The 15,966-nt window shown below is 44.2% G+C and overlaps 1 protein-coding gene and 1 pseudogene across 1 annotated transcript; one reads left to right on the top strand and one right to left on the bottom strand.

Moving 5' to 3' along the window:
- The first annotated feature begins 6,540 nt into the window (after positions 1-6,540).
- LOC123172367 (L-type lectin-domain containing receptor kinase SIT2-like) lies at positions 6,541-8,604 on the top strand (annotated as a pseudogene).
- A 4,643-nt stretch (positions 8,605-13,247) lies between these two features.
- LOC123172368 (G-type lectin S-receptor-like serine/threonine-protein kinase SD2-5) lies at positions 13,248-14,359 on the bottom strand. Its single transcript, XM_044589359.1, has 2 exons — positions 14,353-14,359; positions 13,248-14,235 (listed from the first exon to the last, which is right to left on the bottom strand). The coding sequence occupies exons 1-2, from the start codon at positions 14,357-14,359 to the stop codon at positions 13,523-13,525; spliced, it is 720 nt and encodes a 239-aa protein (XP_044445294.1). The 3' UTR covers positions 13,248-13,522.
- Between the last annotated feature and the right edge of the window lie 1,607 nt (positions 14,360-15,966).

Genomic DNA, 15,966 nt, shown 5'->3' with positions numbered 1-15,966 from the left:
CAGGAGGCATAAAAATCGCCCCCTGGGGGCGAGCCGGCGATACAATCAGCGCTGGGGGCGGTTGGGCATCCAGCCGTCGCCCCCGGGCGCCGATATTGGCCTAGTTTTCGGCCCATTTTCGGCGAATAAAGGGCCCATATGGGCGAGAATAGGCCCATACTCGGCGTGGTTCGTCGTGGCTCGGTGTTCAATTATCAACACAAATATTTTTTATCACATAGTTCATCACAGAAAATTAAATTGTTCAACAAAATAGTGCAACAACAAATAGTGCAATACAAATTATATAGTTCAACAAATAAAAACTCATATTTCATCACACGTCGCGCCCGACGTCGCCCTTGAGCCTCCATAGGTGCTTCACCAGATCTTGCTGCAGTTGATGATGCACCTGTGGGTCTCGGATCTCCTGACTCATACTGAGGTAGGTAGTCCAGGTTGCCGGTAGCTGGTGATCAACTTGAGCTATAGAGGACCCTGCCTGTATTATGGTTCAGTGTCAAACACTGGCTCTTCTTGCTTGCTCTCGATGATCATGTTGTGCAAGATGACACAGCAAGTCATGATCTCCCACATTTGATCTTTCGACCAGGTCTGAGCAGGGTACCGGACAACAGCAAATCGAGATTGGAGCACACCAAATGCCCGCTCGACATCCTTCGGGCAAGCCTCCTGCACCTTGGCAAAGTGGGACTTCTTGCCTCCTGGCACAGCGTTTGAAACAATCTTCACAAATGTAGACCATCTCGGATATATGCCATCAGCTAGGTAGTACCCCTTGTTGTAGTGCCGCCCATTGACCTCAAAGTTCACCGGAGGAGAATGACCTTCAATAAGCTTGGCAAAGACAGGGGAGCACTGCAGCACGTTGATGTCATTGTGAGTTCCTGGCATACCAAAGAAGGAGTGCCAAATCCAGAGGTCCTGTGTGGCCACCGCCTCAAGTACCACACTGCAACCGCCTTTGCCGCCTTTGTACATAACCTGCCAAGCAAATGGGCAGTTCTTCCATTTCCAATGCATGCAGTCGATGCTTCCAAGCATCCCAGGAAATCCTCTTGCTGCATTCTGTGCTAGGATCCGAGCAATGTCTTCCGCATTGTGTGTTCTCAAGTATTGCGGTCCAAACACTGCCACCACTGCCCGACAGAACTTGTAGAAACACTCAATGGTGGTGGACTCGGCCATGCGCCCATAGTCGTCGAGTGAATCACCGGGAGCTCTGTATGCAAGCATCCTCATCGATGTCGTGCACTTCTGGATCGAGGTGAATCCAAGTTTGCCGGTGAAATCCATCTTGCACTTGAAGTAGCTGTCGAAATCCCGGATGGAATTCATAATCCTGAGGAAGAGCTTTCGGCTCATCCGATAACGGCGCCGAAATGTTTTGTCGCCGTGAAGTGGAGCATCGGCGAAGTAGTCGGAGTAGAGCATGCAGTAGCCTTCGAGACGATGCCAGTTCTTTGCTTTCATCCGCCCCGGCGCCGAGCCACCTCGCCACGGCTTTTCATTGCTCGCCAACAGCTGGGCGAGGGCGGCGAGCACCATGAGATGCTCATCTTCCTGGACGTCGGCCTCGGCTTCCTCCTCCAGCAGCGCGGCGAGCGCTTCCTCGTCGTCCGAGTCCATCACCGAGACAGGAAAATCGCCGAACACCTCGCACCCGGTGGTCGTGTGCCCGCCGCTAAACTGCCCCTCCGCGGCCGGAAACGGCGGCAAAAACGCCGAACTGATGGTGGAGGGGCTGTCTCGGTGAACCTCTGCTCTTTTTCCAGCGGGGATTGGCTATCTAGCGGTGAAGGGCGGTGGGCGGCGCCAGGATACAGCTAGTGGCGGCCGAGGGCGCGGGGGGTGGGAGGCGAGTCACGGAAGAAAAACTTGACTTTTCACCTGACGGTGTGGGCCAGCCGCACTTTTCCTTGCGCCGGAGCCCTCGAGCGCCCCCCAGTGCGCCGGGTTCGCCTTCGATCGCCGGGCCCAAAAACGGCTCGAACCGGCGGATTTCGGCGTTCTGGGGCGCGACTGGGGCGTTTTTTCGGCGCCGCCGCCGAAAAAGTGGCCTGGGGGGCCTGTTGGGTGTGCGGCTGGAGATGCTCATGATGACTTGATAGCAATAGGTACGCATAGGAGCCGACAGCATGTGTCGGTGCCCGAGTGGCCGGTGTTGCGTCATCTTGGAGAGGAGCACATGTAGTCATTGCCCCAGGGATGTACCCGATCTAGATGTACCTCGTTAACAAATATCGTGCCTTGGTGTCGTCTCTGATCTTGTATGACGATTCTTTTCTAACATCCTCCCCAACACAGATGACCCTTCTAGGGTGGCGCGGGTAGACGTATCAGAGTTTTTGAAGTGCGCAACATAGGAGCTCTTTACGTTCACGGCGTTCGGGTCCGAGGTGGACTGCGGCCATCAAGGTGGAGAGGAAGGCAAGAGAGAGGACATGTGCAAGTAGGAGGGCCAAAAATTATAAGCGATGACATTTTGGGGGTTTATGTGCAAAAGTTGTCACATGATATATAGTAGTCAACCTGCCATCTGTGCAAATCAAAGATGATGCGGCCTAGATAGGACTGCATGTAACATAGTTGGCAAATTTTAGGACCCAGATTTGCATCTTATATATCTAAGAAGTTCATTTCCACTAACTTATTTATCTCAATATGCAAGCATGCCATATGACCATAAAATTATGGATGGGATAAGACCCACCTCATCATGCAACCATGCATAGGAACATATTCTTCATTCTACTTTTTTAGCTTATGTTCAATAAATATTTTACAACTATGTAATAAGTCATATGTATTTTCAGTTTGATTCACGTGATAATAATCTAAATATTATTTTCACACAATCAAATCTAATTGAAATATATTGCACTCGATTCTCGCAGCAACGCGTGGGGTATCATCTAGTTTTCATAGTATTAGGACTAACTTGATACCCCTCTAATACTTTTAGGACTTCTGGTGTATTTTTACTCTTAAAAAATATTCCTCTATTTCAAAAACATACCAGTCACATTTTTAGACTATGTAAAAAAAATGTTCACGTATTTGTTTTTACAAAACTTGTATGATTCTTAAAAAAAATGTGTATATTTAGAAATGGTCTAACCCTTAAAAGATGTTTGCACGTGTTAAAAACTTATTTCTAGTATTTAGTAAAAATATGCAATGTGTATTAAAAATGTCACTGTGTACTAAACAATTATTCAATGTGCATTTGACAAATGTTCAACGTGTATTTCAGAAAGTTTTCAATGTGTACTTGAAAACTGTTCAATGTGGATGCAAAAAGTGTTCAGTGTATATTTGGAAAAAGTCAGAGTATATTTGGAAAATAGAAAAGGGAAAAAGAAAAAATCGATATATAGAAAATACACAGGAAATAAAACTGTGCAGAAGCTTGGTAAACTTGTCCACGGTCCACCAAAAAAACCACCGTCTCAAAAGGTCGCTAAGCTCTCGCGGGCTCACATAGGAAGGTCGGTCCGTTAATTCGGAAGGTTGGTGGCCCAGATCCCCACTCGGAAGGTTGGCGACTGGACCAGCTCCCCACTCGCAATGGCTTCCAGTAAGCCCGTGCGCTTCCTGTGGCAGGCTGCCACGCACGCTTCCCGATCTGCAAATTCCCCCGCCACAGCACCTACTTTCTACTGCCGCTGCCGTCGATCTCCGCCTCCGCCACAGCACCTTCCTCCTCTTCCTTTCTTCTCGAGGCTCGCCATGATTCACCGACCAATCCATCGTTCGCTGCTCGTACTGAGGACTAAATGGTATGCACAAACTTCTCATGTCAAATAGCTTGTGGTATCCCTGCTGATGCATCTGGTCTGGGAGAACTTAAAACTAAAAGAGCTTGTGGTTCCTAACTGATCCGTGTTAGTTAGTCCAGAGCATTTTGGAACATGCTGTTAATTCCAGTCACAATGACTAGTAAAATACCCGAGTTAGTTGATCTCAAAACATACCTGCATTACATTGGATAAACTGAACATTCTAGTGAACAAATTCACTTCAGCTGTTTCTAGCATTTTAGAACATGCTGTTAATTTCTATCACAATGACTAGAAACAGACCTACATTAGTTGATCTATAAACAGACCTGCATTACATAGAGAAAACTGAACATTCCAACGAATAAGTTCAGTCCAGCTGCTGTAGAACTACAAGTATTTTGCAGGTAAAATTAACTTGACACAAGGGGCATCAGATTGTCGTAATTTGAGAAGATACAATTATACAACAAACATATCATTTGCTTTACATAGGCAAATCTCCTGTACTGCTCATAATCTAATTGCCTGTCTTGTCAGGATTGTCTCATTTCACCTGGGGCCTGATAGATGTGAGGCTAGAGGTGCAGCCGAAGATGTCGCATTTGCAGCAATGCCAAAATTCACTTGGTTTTTTGCAACAAAGTTATGATCTATATTTCTCTCTGCATCCATGGGACCTTCCAAGACCTTGACTACCTCAGACATTTTAGGCCTTCTTTTGCAATCAATCTGCAAACACCACATTGCTAGCTTCATCATCCGAATTACATCTTGCTCTTGTGCTTGCATGTCAATACTGTTCTTGTCAATCAAATCTACCAACTGACCGTTCTTTACCTTTTCTTCCAGTAGGGTAATAAGATGGATGCTCTCTTCAGACCGGGAAGTGTCAAGGTTCTTTCTTCCACTGACCATCTCCATGACGACCACGCCAAAGCTATAGACATCAGCCTTCTCTGTAATTTGTGATGTCAACCATTCAGGAGCTAAATATCCAGGTGTGCTCTCATTCTAGTAACCACTTGGCTTATTTCCCTATCAATGATCTTACATAGACCAAAATCAGAAAGTTTGGCATTGAAGTTGTCATCCATGAGGATATTTTGTGGTTTGACATCCAAATGAGCAATCCTCTGCATGCAGTCCTCATGAAGATAAGCGAGACCCTTAGCTATGTTAATAATAATTTTGGATCTTACCTTCCATTCTAGTGGAGGAGCAGTATTGTCATGTCGACCATAGATCCACTTGTCCAAGGATCCTTATATTCGTTGATTATCTGATGTGAATGTGATTCATCACATTATATTCGTTGATGGTTCATCTTACAACACAAACGCTAATTGAGTAGTAGAAAACTAAATGTGATATCAACTTGGCTTCAAATTCTAAGAGTGGCCCAGTGCCTGCACTGCATAGTTGTACATTCTCTAACTTCGGTTCGTCGTCCCGCATGTGAATTTAGCAAATGGCTTCGGAGGTATCATTGGACTTATCAAGTTCCTTTATCAGCTCCAGTTCTTTCACCCTACACGATTACCTTCTCATATGCTCATTTTGGTTCTCAAACCATCGATCCGTCATCTAGGTTCCTCATCCTATTCACCATTCCCAACACAAGCATGCCATAGGTGTAGGCATCTAACTTGTAGGATATTGATTCAATATTATACAGCTTGAGCAGTTCAAAGCTGTATTTTCCATCTTTTTAGACATATAAGAATTCGATGTACATCACTATCTCTTCTCCCTCTGGTCACTATTTAATAGTAGGACTCTCATTGTGCAGATAAAAATTCTTCAAAGAACTCTGAATTTTTTAGCAGTCCCCACAAAATGTGTCAAATTTCTGAAACAGAAGTTCTACTGTTACGGAAGTGTATGTAAAGTCCATTTCCTGCCCTCTTCTCAAAAGAAGAAATTTAGTTAGATCTGCATGATGGCCAATCCAGATAAAACTGGATTATTATGTAGGAACTGTGAAGCAACAAAGGGAGCTTATAGACTGATAAAGGAACTTCCTGCCTTTCCGAACTTACTGGATTAGTGTTAGCAGAAATTGCACAGCTGGTTGATATTAAACGTTTGGTGTTTATTAGTCCCTTGAGTTCCCAAATTTCTTTCGTACGGTGCATTCCTCTGCTTTCTTTGCACGTGTGAAAATTTGAACATGCTATTAATTTCAACTACAATAACAACATATTTTGTGTTCAAGGGAGAAACTGGACAAAATACTGCAGCTGCTTGGAATCTGCTCAAGAACTTGGCATCTTCACTGACCAAAATGTCTTATTCACCATGCATTCTTTTGTGATTCGAGTGCAATGGAGAAGGATCTGGGGTTCTCTGGCCAATGTGGATTTCTGTGACTAGTTCCCTTGACTAGCCTATCATGCTTTGAACTGCGTGGCGCCAATGTCTCATTCACCATAACCTAACCTTGTGGTACACATGCAGCCAAGAAACTCGGCCAAAGCCTCGTTATCTCGGTTCCATGGCCAATATGGGAATAATGTAATCCACACATCTTGGTTTCTCTAGGGCACTTCTGGAAGCAGCAACACGTATTGGTCAAACTGAAATGAACATGTAGGAGAACTGCAGAGGCAAAGACTACACCAGTGACTCCTTTTGGCAGTTCATGGCCAGTGAGAAAGAAAGAAACTCCGCTCACTTACCCTGCTCCTCCAACTACTTCCACACAACCAAAGGGAGAAAGAAAGAAACTCCGCTCTGTAAACCAGCATATAGCACCATGCCAGGTCTGATCTGGTTGCGCGTCCGCTTGATCGTCTCTTGCCATGATGGTGTTGATGGCGTCACGGAGTTCATATACAATGGGTTCGCCCGCAGCAAGCTCCACCTCGACGGTGAGGCTTCCATCTCAAAACACGGCGTCCTCTCTCTAACGAGCACCAGCTGCGGCGACAGCTCCTTCACCCAGGGGCATGGCTTCCATGCAGAAGCTCTTCCGTTTGTCAATTCCCATGGCGTGGCCATGAGCTTCTCAGCCACTTTCGTGTTCTCCATCACACCCAGCGACTCTGGCCTATCCGGGGACGGGATGTCGTTTGTCATCTCCTTGGCCCCCCTCTTTGCCCCCCTCTCTGATCCCTGGGCACAAGGGCAATACTTGGGACTTGTCAATCACGACATCGATGCCACACCTTTCTTCGCCATAGAGCTCGACACCGTAGCCAACACGGAGTTCGAAGATATAGATGACAACCATGTCGGGGCTGATCTCAACGACCTAACGTCCACTGCCTCTTCAACCGTGGGCTACTACAGCGGCAATGTCGAGATGGACTTCAATCCGCTGAGGCTTTCTAGTGGAAAACCAGTGCAGGTTTGGGTGGACTACTATGAAGTCTATGAGTATGAGATGCAGGTCGACGTCACACTTGCTCCTGTCCCCATGAATAAGCCCTCTACACCGCTTCTATCTTACTACCCCGTCGACCTTGCGAAGATACTGAAGAATGACACCAAGTCAAAGAAGGCAGGGGTTCCCACCACAGCATACGTTGGTTTCTCTGCTGCCACCGGCGGTTTGTGTGGGGCTCATCAGATTCTTGGGTGGAGCTTTAACATGTTTGGACCGGCCAAACCACTCAACTTATCGCTGCTGCTGCCGCCATTAAAACAAGTACGACATAGTTCCAGGCAAGAAGCCCATGACAAGAAAAAAATCGTCAAATGGGTGCCTGCTGCAACTATATCTTCGCTTGCCATACTTGCAGGTATAACAGCTTGCCTTCTCCTTCGATGGTGGTGGTGCAAGATCAGGAACTCAGAGAGGAATGAAGACTGGGAGGCTGAGCTTGGGCCCCGCCGCTTGGCGTACAAGGACCTCCACAGGGCAACCGATGGCTTCCAAGACATACAGCTTCTAGGGAAAGGCGGCTTTGGGCAAGTCTATAGAGGAGTCCTTGGCAGCTCTGGCATGGACGTCGCGGTGAAGCGGATCTCCTCAGAATCCAAGCAGGGGCTGGCCGAATTCACAGCTGAAATCATCATCCTTGGCCGCCTACGACACCGGAACCTTGTTCGCTTGATCGGCTATTGCCGGCACAAGAAGGAGATGCTCCTGGTGTACGAGTACATGCCCAACGGCAGCCTGGATAGCTACCTTCATGCACAAACGAGGCATGCAATGCTCTCTTGGACTCAGAGGCTTCATCTCATCAAAGGCGTCGCGTCTGGGCTTCTGTACCTCCACGAGGACTGGGAGCAGGTCATCATACACTGTGACGTCAAGGCAAGCAACGTCCTCCTCGACGGGGAGATGAATGGTCAGCTGGGTGACTTCGGCCTTGCCAGGCTGCATGACCATGGTGCCGACGCACACACCACCCACGTGGCCGGCACGAGGGGCTACCTTCCCCCTGAGCTGACGAGGTTCGGCAAGGCGACCAAGGCAACTGACGTGTTTGTGTTTGGTGCCTTTGTCCTGGAGGTGGCCTGTGGTAGGCGTCCGGTGGGGTTCAACGCCCGCGGTGAGCTGCTGGTGCTCGTCTAATGGGTGCGCGACACGTGGGCGAGCGGCTCCGGCTCGATCATCGATAGCGTGGATCCAAGACTGGACGAGTATGCTGCTGATGAGGCGGAGATGGTGCTCAAGCTTGGGTTGTTGTGCTCGCACCCTTTACCTGTAGCAAGGCCCAGCATTCGCCTCGTCATGCGGTACCTCGATGGCGATTTACCTTTGCCCGAGTTCTCTCCTGGATATCTCAGCATTACAGATGTGGATCAGGTTCTTGATGAAGTGCCTCCATCAGTGGAAAATAGCATTACAAGTTTGTCTGGAGGTAGATGATAGAACATGTCCAGGAGGGTTTATCTATTGTTGTTTAATTAAAGGCTGGGGTTGTGTTAGGTTTAGAAGAACCTGATAGGGAGAAAATGAGAAATGATAGATATGTATGTGTTTGTGTGTGTGTTAGGTTTAGAAGAACCTGATAGGGAGAAAATGAGAAATGATAGATATGGGTACTTCACAATAAAAAAATACCTGCATAACTTTCTGATATTCTCTCAGGTTACTCTCCCACCAGTCTCTTTCTCAGAACTGAGAAGTATCCTCCAAAAGAATAGCCCTGGGAAGAGTTCGTGGCTGCCAGTGTGACAGGAACGGCAGCTACCTCATGTCCTGTACACCTCCCAACTACTAGTTTGCAGGTTTGTTCCTTCCATTCATGCATTGTTCTTGTAGATCCAGACAGAGTACACAGCTTGGCAACCTCAAAAAGTCTTAAATCTTTGGATTGAAAATGCACCAAAATCCTCAAACGGCCACTGAAAAACAAATAATTTGCCGCCCCAACTGCCAACTTGTTAGTTGCCTGTTGTGGTGAATAGGAGAAAAAGAATCCCATATATATTTGTAGCATTTTATAGTTTTTTTTCTTGTGACGATTCAAGATATAGGTTCGAGCCGTATTTTCCGCTTGCAGGGAAATCGAGCAATATTGTCAACCAAGGTGTTGTTTCTATCTCATTAGTGTTGGACGAACTAACATAACAAGTTCTTGTGTCTGAGAAATTATTGTCAGCGGATGTCTGCAAGACGCTCTGTAGTTCTCTGGCCTTGCAAAGCTCTGCACAAGCATGCATGAGGAACAACGGGACAGATGGCAGGAGGTTGGTGTTACAAATTTAATCCCTGGCTTGAACCATACGACCATTAATAGTACTAGGAGCCTGCAAAATATATTGCCATGTCAACACATCAAAAACATCGTAGTTCGAACCTGCTTGATACCACCAGTTCATATCCGATAGCAGAACAAGCTGCGCCACTGCTACCGCCTCAAGGAATAGTGAAGCAATCCAGTCAAGCAGTCGTCTTCAACTGGCCCAATAACATGGCCTATGTGGACGCGTAAGTCTGAACGTTCGTGGCCTGGATCGGCTAGAGAGAGAAAATCAGCAGGGCCCATCCATCCCCTTCCTCCGCCGCCTCGTCACACTTCCGGGCGGCGCTCCGGCGGTAACGATTTTGACTTCCAGTCGCCCGTGCGCTTCCTGTGGCAGGCTACAACCGCTACTACTGCGGCTGTCGTTGACCACCTCCATCGCCCCCTCGTGGCCTTTTACTTTCTTCTGAATGTTTCCTACAGTAGCAGAGATGAGCTGCCAAGTATGCATGATGATGTTATGTATAATGTGTGGTTTCTAACGAATCTGTATCAGTTAGTCCTAAAATCCTGTATAGCAACAGAGATGAGCTGCCAAGTAACAGGGACCATTACATGACTTCAAAAGGCGCTTGTAGTTTCTAACTGATACATGTTATAGTAGTTAGTCCCAAAAATTTCTTTCATTATGTCCATTTCTCCGCTGTGTTGGAGCCTAGGAGCATTTTGGAACATGCCCTTGATTTCAACTACAATGACTACCGAAGAATGCTTTCGCGTCGCTTTGTATATAAAGCAAACCATCGAGTCACAACATCCGACAAGACTGCACGACACACACACATACACGAAGTAGCACAAACACACAGGTTCAAAAGGGATTCTGCTGAGGGCACAGCTCAATTAGCCATAAATAAAACACAAATGGCGAAGCAACGGCCACCAAGTAACTAATCCGGCTCTGGAGGTGGTGGAGGAAGCGGCGGCGCCAAACGGAGAGCCATCGCGTGAAGGTCGGCGATGAGGATGTCGATGGTGTGTTGGTCCTGCGGGCGGCTAAGCGGCCGCCAAAACTACAATGACTAGCACTAGTAGAAAAAGGGCCATTTGTCCCGGTTCATAAGGGCCTTTAGTCCCGGTTCTGGAACCGGGACTAAAGGGTCGTTACTAAAGCCTCCCCCCTTTAGTCCCGGTTCTTACACGAACCGGGACTAAAGGCCGTCCATGTAGCCGCTGTCTGGAGCTTTACCTTTAGTACCGGTTGGTAACACCAACCGGGACTAAAAGTATTTTTATCAAAAAATTTGTTTTTTTTTAATTTCAAATTTCTGAATTATTTTCTAATTTAATCTCTAATCACCCCTCATCACTGCTCAATTTAACCTCTAATCTCTAATCACCCATCATCATTCCAAATCATCTAACTTCCCGACCGGTCACCCATCCTCTCACTACTCGAGCCTGAGCATGTTTAACTTTCGGGTTTTAGGGGCTGTTTGGTTGCCACCCTGAGAAAAAAATTGCCTGGCCAGAAGCAAGCCGGACTCTAGCCTGAGCCTTGTTTAGTTGACACCCTGAGCCCTTTCTCCACTTGCCTGACCTGAGCGCACAGGCACGCGATTAGCCTGAGTCATGCGAGCAAAATAGGAGACCTGAGTCAGGCACGTACATGCAAACATGCTCTCCATGCTGATAGCAATCAATGAGGGATGTCATTTTTTATTCTTCTAGGCTCAGGCGTGAACCAAACAACATTGCACCATAGTTGCCTGGTCAGGCAAAAGGTGTAAAAATTTCAGGCTACTGTCAGGCACATATTTTCATCAGGCACGGCACTCGGGTCGCCAACCAAGCAGCACCTTATTTCCTTTTGTTTCCAAGTCTGCAATTGTTGTTTTCCTGACAATAGTAAGATGTCAATCATATTAACCCTTAGGAATTTTGCTTGAGCATGAAGTCACGTTTCACTATTTGAGTTTGAAACTATTATTCTAAAAAACAATAATTATTTAGTAACACTAATATTTCTTCAATAAGTAGTTTGACCATAGTTTGATCATAGTTTGACCACAGCTTGACCAGATTTGATCAAAATTCAAAAAATTGAAATAATTATTTAGTAACACTAATATTCTTGAAAAATTATGTAGTAACACTAATATTTCTTGAATAAGTAGTTTGACCATAGTTTGACCACAGTTTGACCAGATTTGACCACAGTTTGACCAGATTTGACCAAAATTCTAAAAAATTGTAATAATTATTTAGTAATATTAATATTATTGAATAATTATTTAGTAACACTAATACTTCCTGAATAAGTAGTTTGACCAAAGTTTGACCTGATTTAACCAAAATTCAAAAAAATTGAAATTTGAGCATAACTTTTTTTTCCTTTTAGAATTTGAGGATTCTAAAAATTTGCAAACAGGCCGTAGTATTATACGTTTTGATATATTATACGTTTTTTGTGACATCGTATGCAAAAGTTATAGCCGTTTTACATTTTCCCTACACTTTTTGCAAAACATGTCCAAATTTAAGTTTTTAAATTTTCCTAAGTAGTACATGTAGTAACATAACTACATCTGGAAGGATTTTAATTTTTGAAGTTTTTATCATTTTCTTTTGCTTTCTACAAAACTGAAAAGGCGATGGGGGAGGGGGAGGTGGGCTAGAGTTTGAAAATGGGACCTTTAGTACCGGTTCGTGCCACGAACCGGTACTAATGCCTCAAACCCCATTAGTATCGGTTGGTGGCTCGAACCGGGACTAAAGGTCTAACCTTTAGTACCGGTTGGTGCCACGAACCTGTACTAATGGATATCGCACCCTTTAGTCCCAGTTCGTGGCACCAACCAGGACTAAAGGTCCCATTTGAACCGGGACTAATGTCTGTACGGTGCCTTAGCCGCTCGAACCGAGACTGATGCTTACATTAGTCCCGGATCGTAATGCAACCGGGATTAATGCTTTTTTCTGGCCGAATCAAAGCCCTTTTTTCTACTAGTGTAGAAAAATACGAGGGTTAGTTGACCTAAAACAGACCCGCTTTACATGGAGAAACTGAACATTCTAATGAAAAATTCAGTCCAGCCGCTGTAGAACAACAAGGTTTGCACGGTAGAACTATTTTTAAGGTAAAACTGGGCCTCGGATTGCAATAATTCGAGAACATACAACAGACATGCCATTTGCTTTACATAAGAAAATCTCTCTTGTCCTGCTCACAATCTAATTTACTACTTTTTGTGTCAGGATTGTCTCATTTCACCTGGGGCCTGATACATGTGTAGATAGAGGTGGAACTCAGGTGGTCCCCTGGCGATCGACGAACAGCTTACCGAGGAAATTCAGCTAATCCACTGCACCATGGAGCAATACGAGTGGTATGGAGCAATTTCTGACTGGTTCTATTAATATTCAAATTCTCGTGAAACTGATGCCATGTACCCTGGTAAATAGGGTGCATTCTCATGGTCGTAGTAGGCTAGTAGCAGAGATCGATGAGCAGCAAAGTGATACCATGTTTGACAGCCACATGTACAAACTTGAGACACGGACAACTATCCAAACGTATGATGATATAGTACACTTCATTAGTATCAAAATGCTAAATGATTCGAAGATCAAATGCCTTAACGGGACACGTTACTAAGAACAGCACAACCTATTATGAAATGAAAAAACACTGGAAATTTGGAGAACTTAAAAGCACTTGTAATTTTTGACAGGTCGGTACTTCCAAATATCATTGATTCTGTGATTTCTCTGCTTTGTTGGAGCCTAGGAGCATTCCGGAACATGCTGTTAATTTCAACTCCAGTGACTAGAAAAACTACTTGCATTAGTTGATCTAAAAACAGGCTTGCATTACATGAACAAATTGAACATTCTAATGAATAAATTCAGTCCAGCTGCTGTAGAACAAGAAGGTTTGCAATATTGAAATACTTTGCAGGTAAAATTAACTCAAGACAAGGGGCTTCAGATTATAGTAATTTGAGAAGACACAAGAGATTTGTCATTTGCTTTACATAAGAATATCCCATGTCCTGCTCGTAAACTAATTGTCTATCTTGTCAAGATTTTCTCATTTCACCTGGGACCTGATACATGTGAAGCTAGAGATGGAACCGATAAGCCCACATTTCCAGCAGCGCCAAAATACACTTGACTTGTTGCAACGAAGTTATGATCAATGTTGCTCTCTGCATTCATGGCACCTTCCAAGACCTTGACTACCTCGGACATTTTAGGCCTTCTTTTGCAATCAATGTGCAAACACCACATTGCGAGCTTCATCATCTCAATTACATCCTGCTTATGTGCTAGAATATCATTACTCTTATTGTCAATCAATTCTACCAACCGATTAGCCTTCACCTTTTCCTCCAATTGGGTGATGAGATGGATGCTCGCTTCGGATCGAGAATTGTCGAGGTTCTTTCTTCCGCTAATGACTACCATGACCACAACACCAAAGCTATAGACATCGGCCTTTTCCATGATCTGTGATGTCAACCATTCAGGAGCTAAATATCCAGGTGTGCCTCTCATTCTGCTAAACACTTGACTCATATCCCTGTCAATGAGCTTGCATCGTCCAAAATCAGAAAGCTTAGCATTGAAGTCATCATCTAAGAGGATGTTTTGTGGTTTGACATCCAAATGGGCAATCTTTTTCATGCACTCCTCATGAAGATAAGCGAGACCCTTCGCTATGTTAGTGATAATCTTGCACCGTGTGCTCCAATCTAGAGGAGGTGAATCCTTGTCATGTCGACAATAGATCCATCTGTCCAAGGATCCTGGTAATAAGTAGTTAGTAATTGTCCCTTTGCTAGATGGAAGAACTTATAGTGTTATCATCTAGGCCGTCTTTTATCTTCAAGGATACCAAATCAAAAATTAAATTCATAACTCACTTGGCATGTTTAAAACCTCAAAGCTAGTTATATTCTTTATCTCGGTAACTTAACTCCATAAAAAAACTTAGGATGGATTCATACTATTTTAAAATATTAGTGTTTATGCCATTTGTTCATGGCACCTTCTGCAGGTGACTAGTCTGTAACATATAAAAATAAATTGAATTTCTCTTCTCTCGCTTCATTTATTTAAGATGTAATACTCAAGATCATATTTATTGTAAGACTGTTCTTTTTGGCATAATTTTGTTAACTTAACATGACAGTTTATATGAGAAAAACATTCTCGGCCAATTACTTTCTTGTTCTTATATCTACTAAATCACCATTATAAGGTAGCAAACTATACTGATTTTATGAGCATTCCTTGCATTTTACAACCTATGTGGTTCTGTTTATATACTGCTGGTGTTAAAAAAATGAATTATACAACTTGTATAGAATTGTAAAATGAGTTATTTTGCTCAGGTTGTATTTTTCAGCTCATCCTTCTAACTGTCTCATTGCTGCCTTCTCTTATCCATTTGTCTTTTCCTTGGAACTATTGTTAACTCTCGGACTTCTTATGTTCTAGGTATAAGCATTACTGGTGGTGGAGCTGAAGTGTTGCATGATAGATAGGACGCCTGTATTGTTTGATGTGCTGATGCTGTCGGTATGGTTCACAGATAAGAATATCATCTGAATATACTGTTTGAGAATTTCTACTACTTATTTTTTTTCTGTGCACTGTCGAGGATGGGATGATGGGGCAGCCGTGGGACTACTTACAGGAACCCTACACAACAATCAGCAACATCCAGATGCACAACTGTTGTGCACTGTGGAACTTGTAGATTCACAAAGTGGGTCTTCTCACTTAGCATAGCATACAACGACTCTGTTCAAACTGTAATGTCTGTTCAAAACTAGAGATACGAAGTGGCTGCTCTGTTATTTCGACCTTCATTAGACTAGTATGAATTCAATCAGATCACCTATTTAGACATGCCCAGAGTTTTCCTTGTTTTAGTCTTTTCAGAATCAATAAGGTGAGAGCTATATATTACTAGTCCATTTTCCTATTACAAACATATACCTCCACCCTGACAAATTATGGTATCAAAAGGGATTATGTTCCGTCATATCTTGTTTATGTTTACATGGTTGTACTTGGTTATTCTTCTCTTTGGCCAGGAGAGAGTTTTAAAAAAAAATTATTTGTAAAAACACAAAACAATTGTTCAAGCAGTTTATACTAAGTGTTCATATCATTTTAATTACAAAATGTTTGTCACATTTAAAAAGAGGAAAATACACTATAAGCCCTAAAACTATTTGGGGGGTGTCAAGTTGATCATAAAAGTTTGCTAAGTGTGTCACCAGCAGTCCTATCCACGATGCATCAGCTTTGACTTGCATGAGTTGTTGTTGAGTACTACCGTCTGGCGGCATTTTGGACTGTTATATGACTCCATCCCCACCACCTCTGTTATATTTGTGTGTGTGGGATTACATGGACTTGGAGTTGTAATTGATATGGATAGGTAGAAGTCGTGTTGGAGCTGGACAAGTTGTATCTTAGGCATCTTTTATAATGAGGGTGCACCACAAGTTGTAAGAGCATCTCCA

This window comes from Triticum aestivum, unplaced genomic scaffold, assembly GCF_018294505.1.
Source record: "Triticum aestivum cultivar Chinese Spring unplaced genomic scaffold, IWGSC CS RefSeq v2.1 scaffold102635, whole genome shotgun sequence".
Lineage (NCBI taxonomy): Eukaryota > Viridiplantae > Streptophyta > Magnoliopsida > Poales > Poaceae > Triticum > Triticum aestivum.
This window is presented reverse-complemented; position numbering and strand designations above follow the sequence as displayed.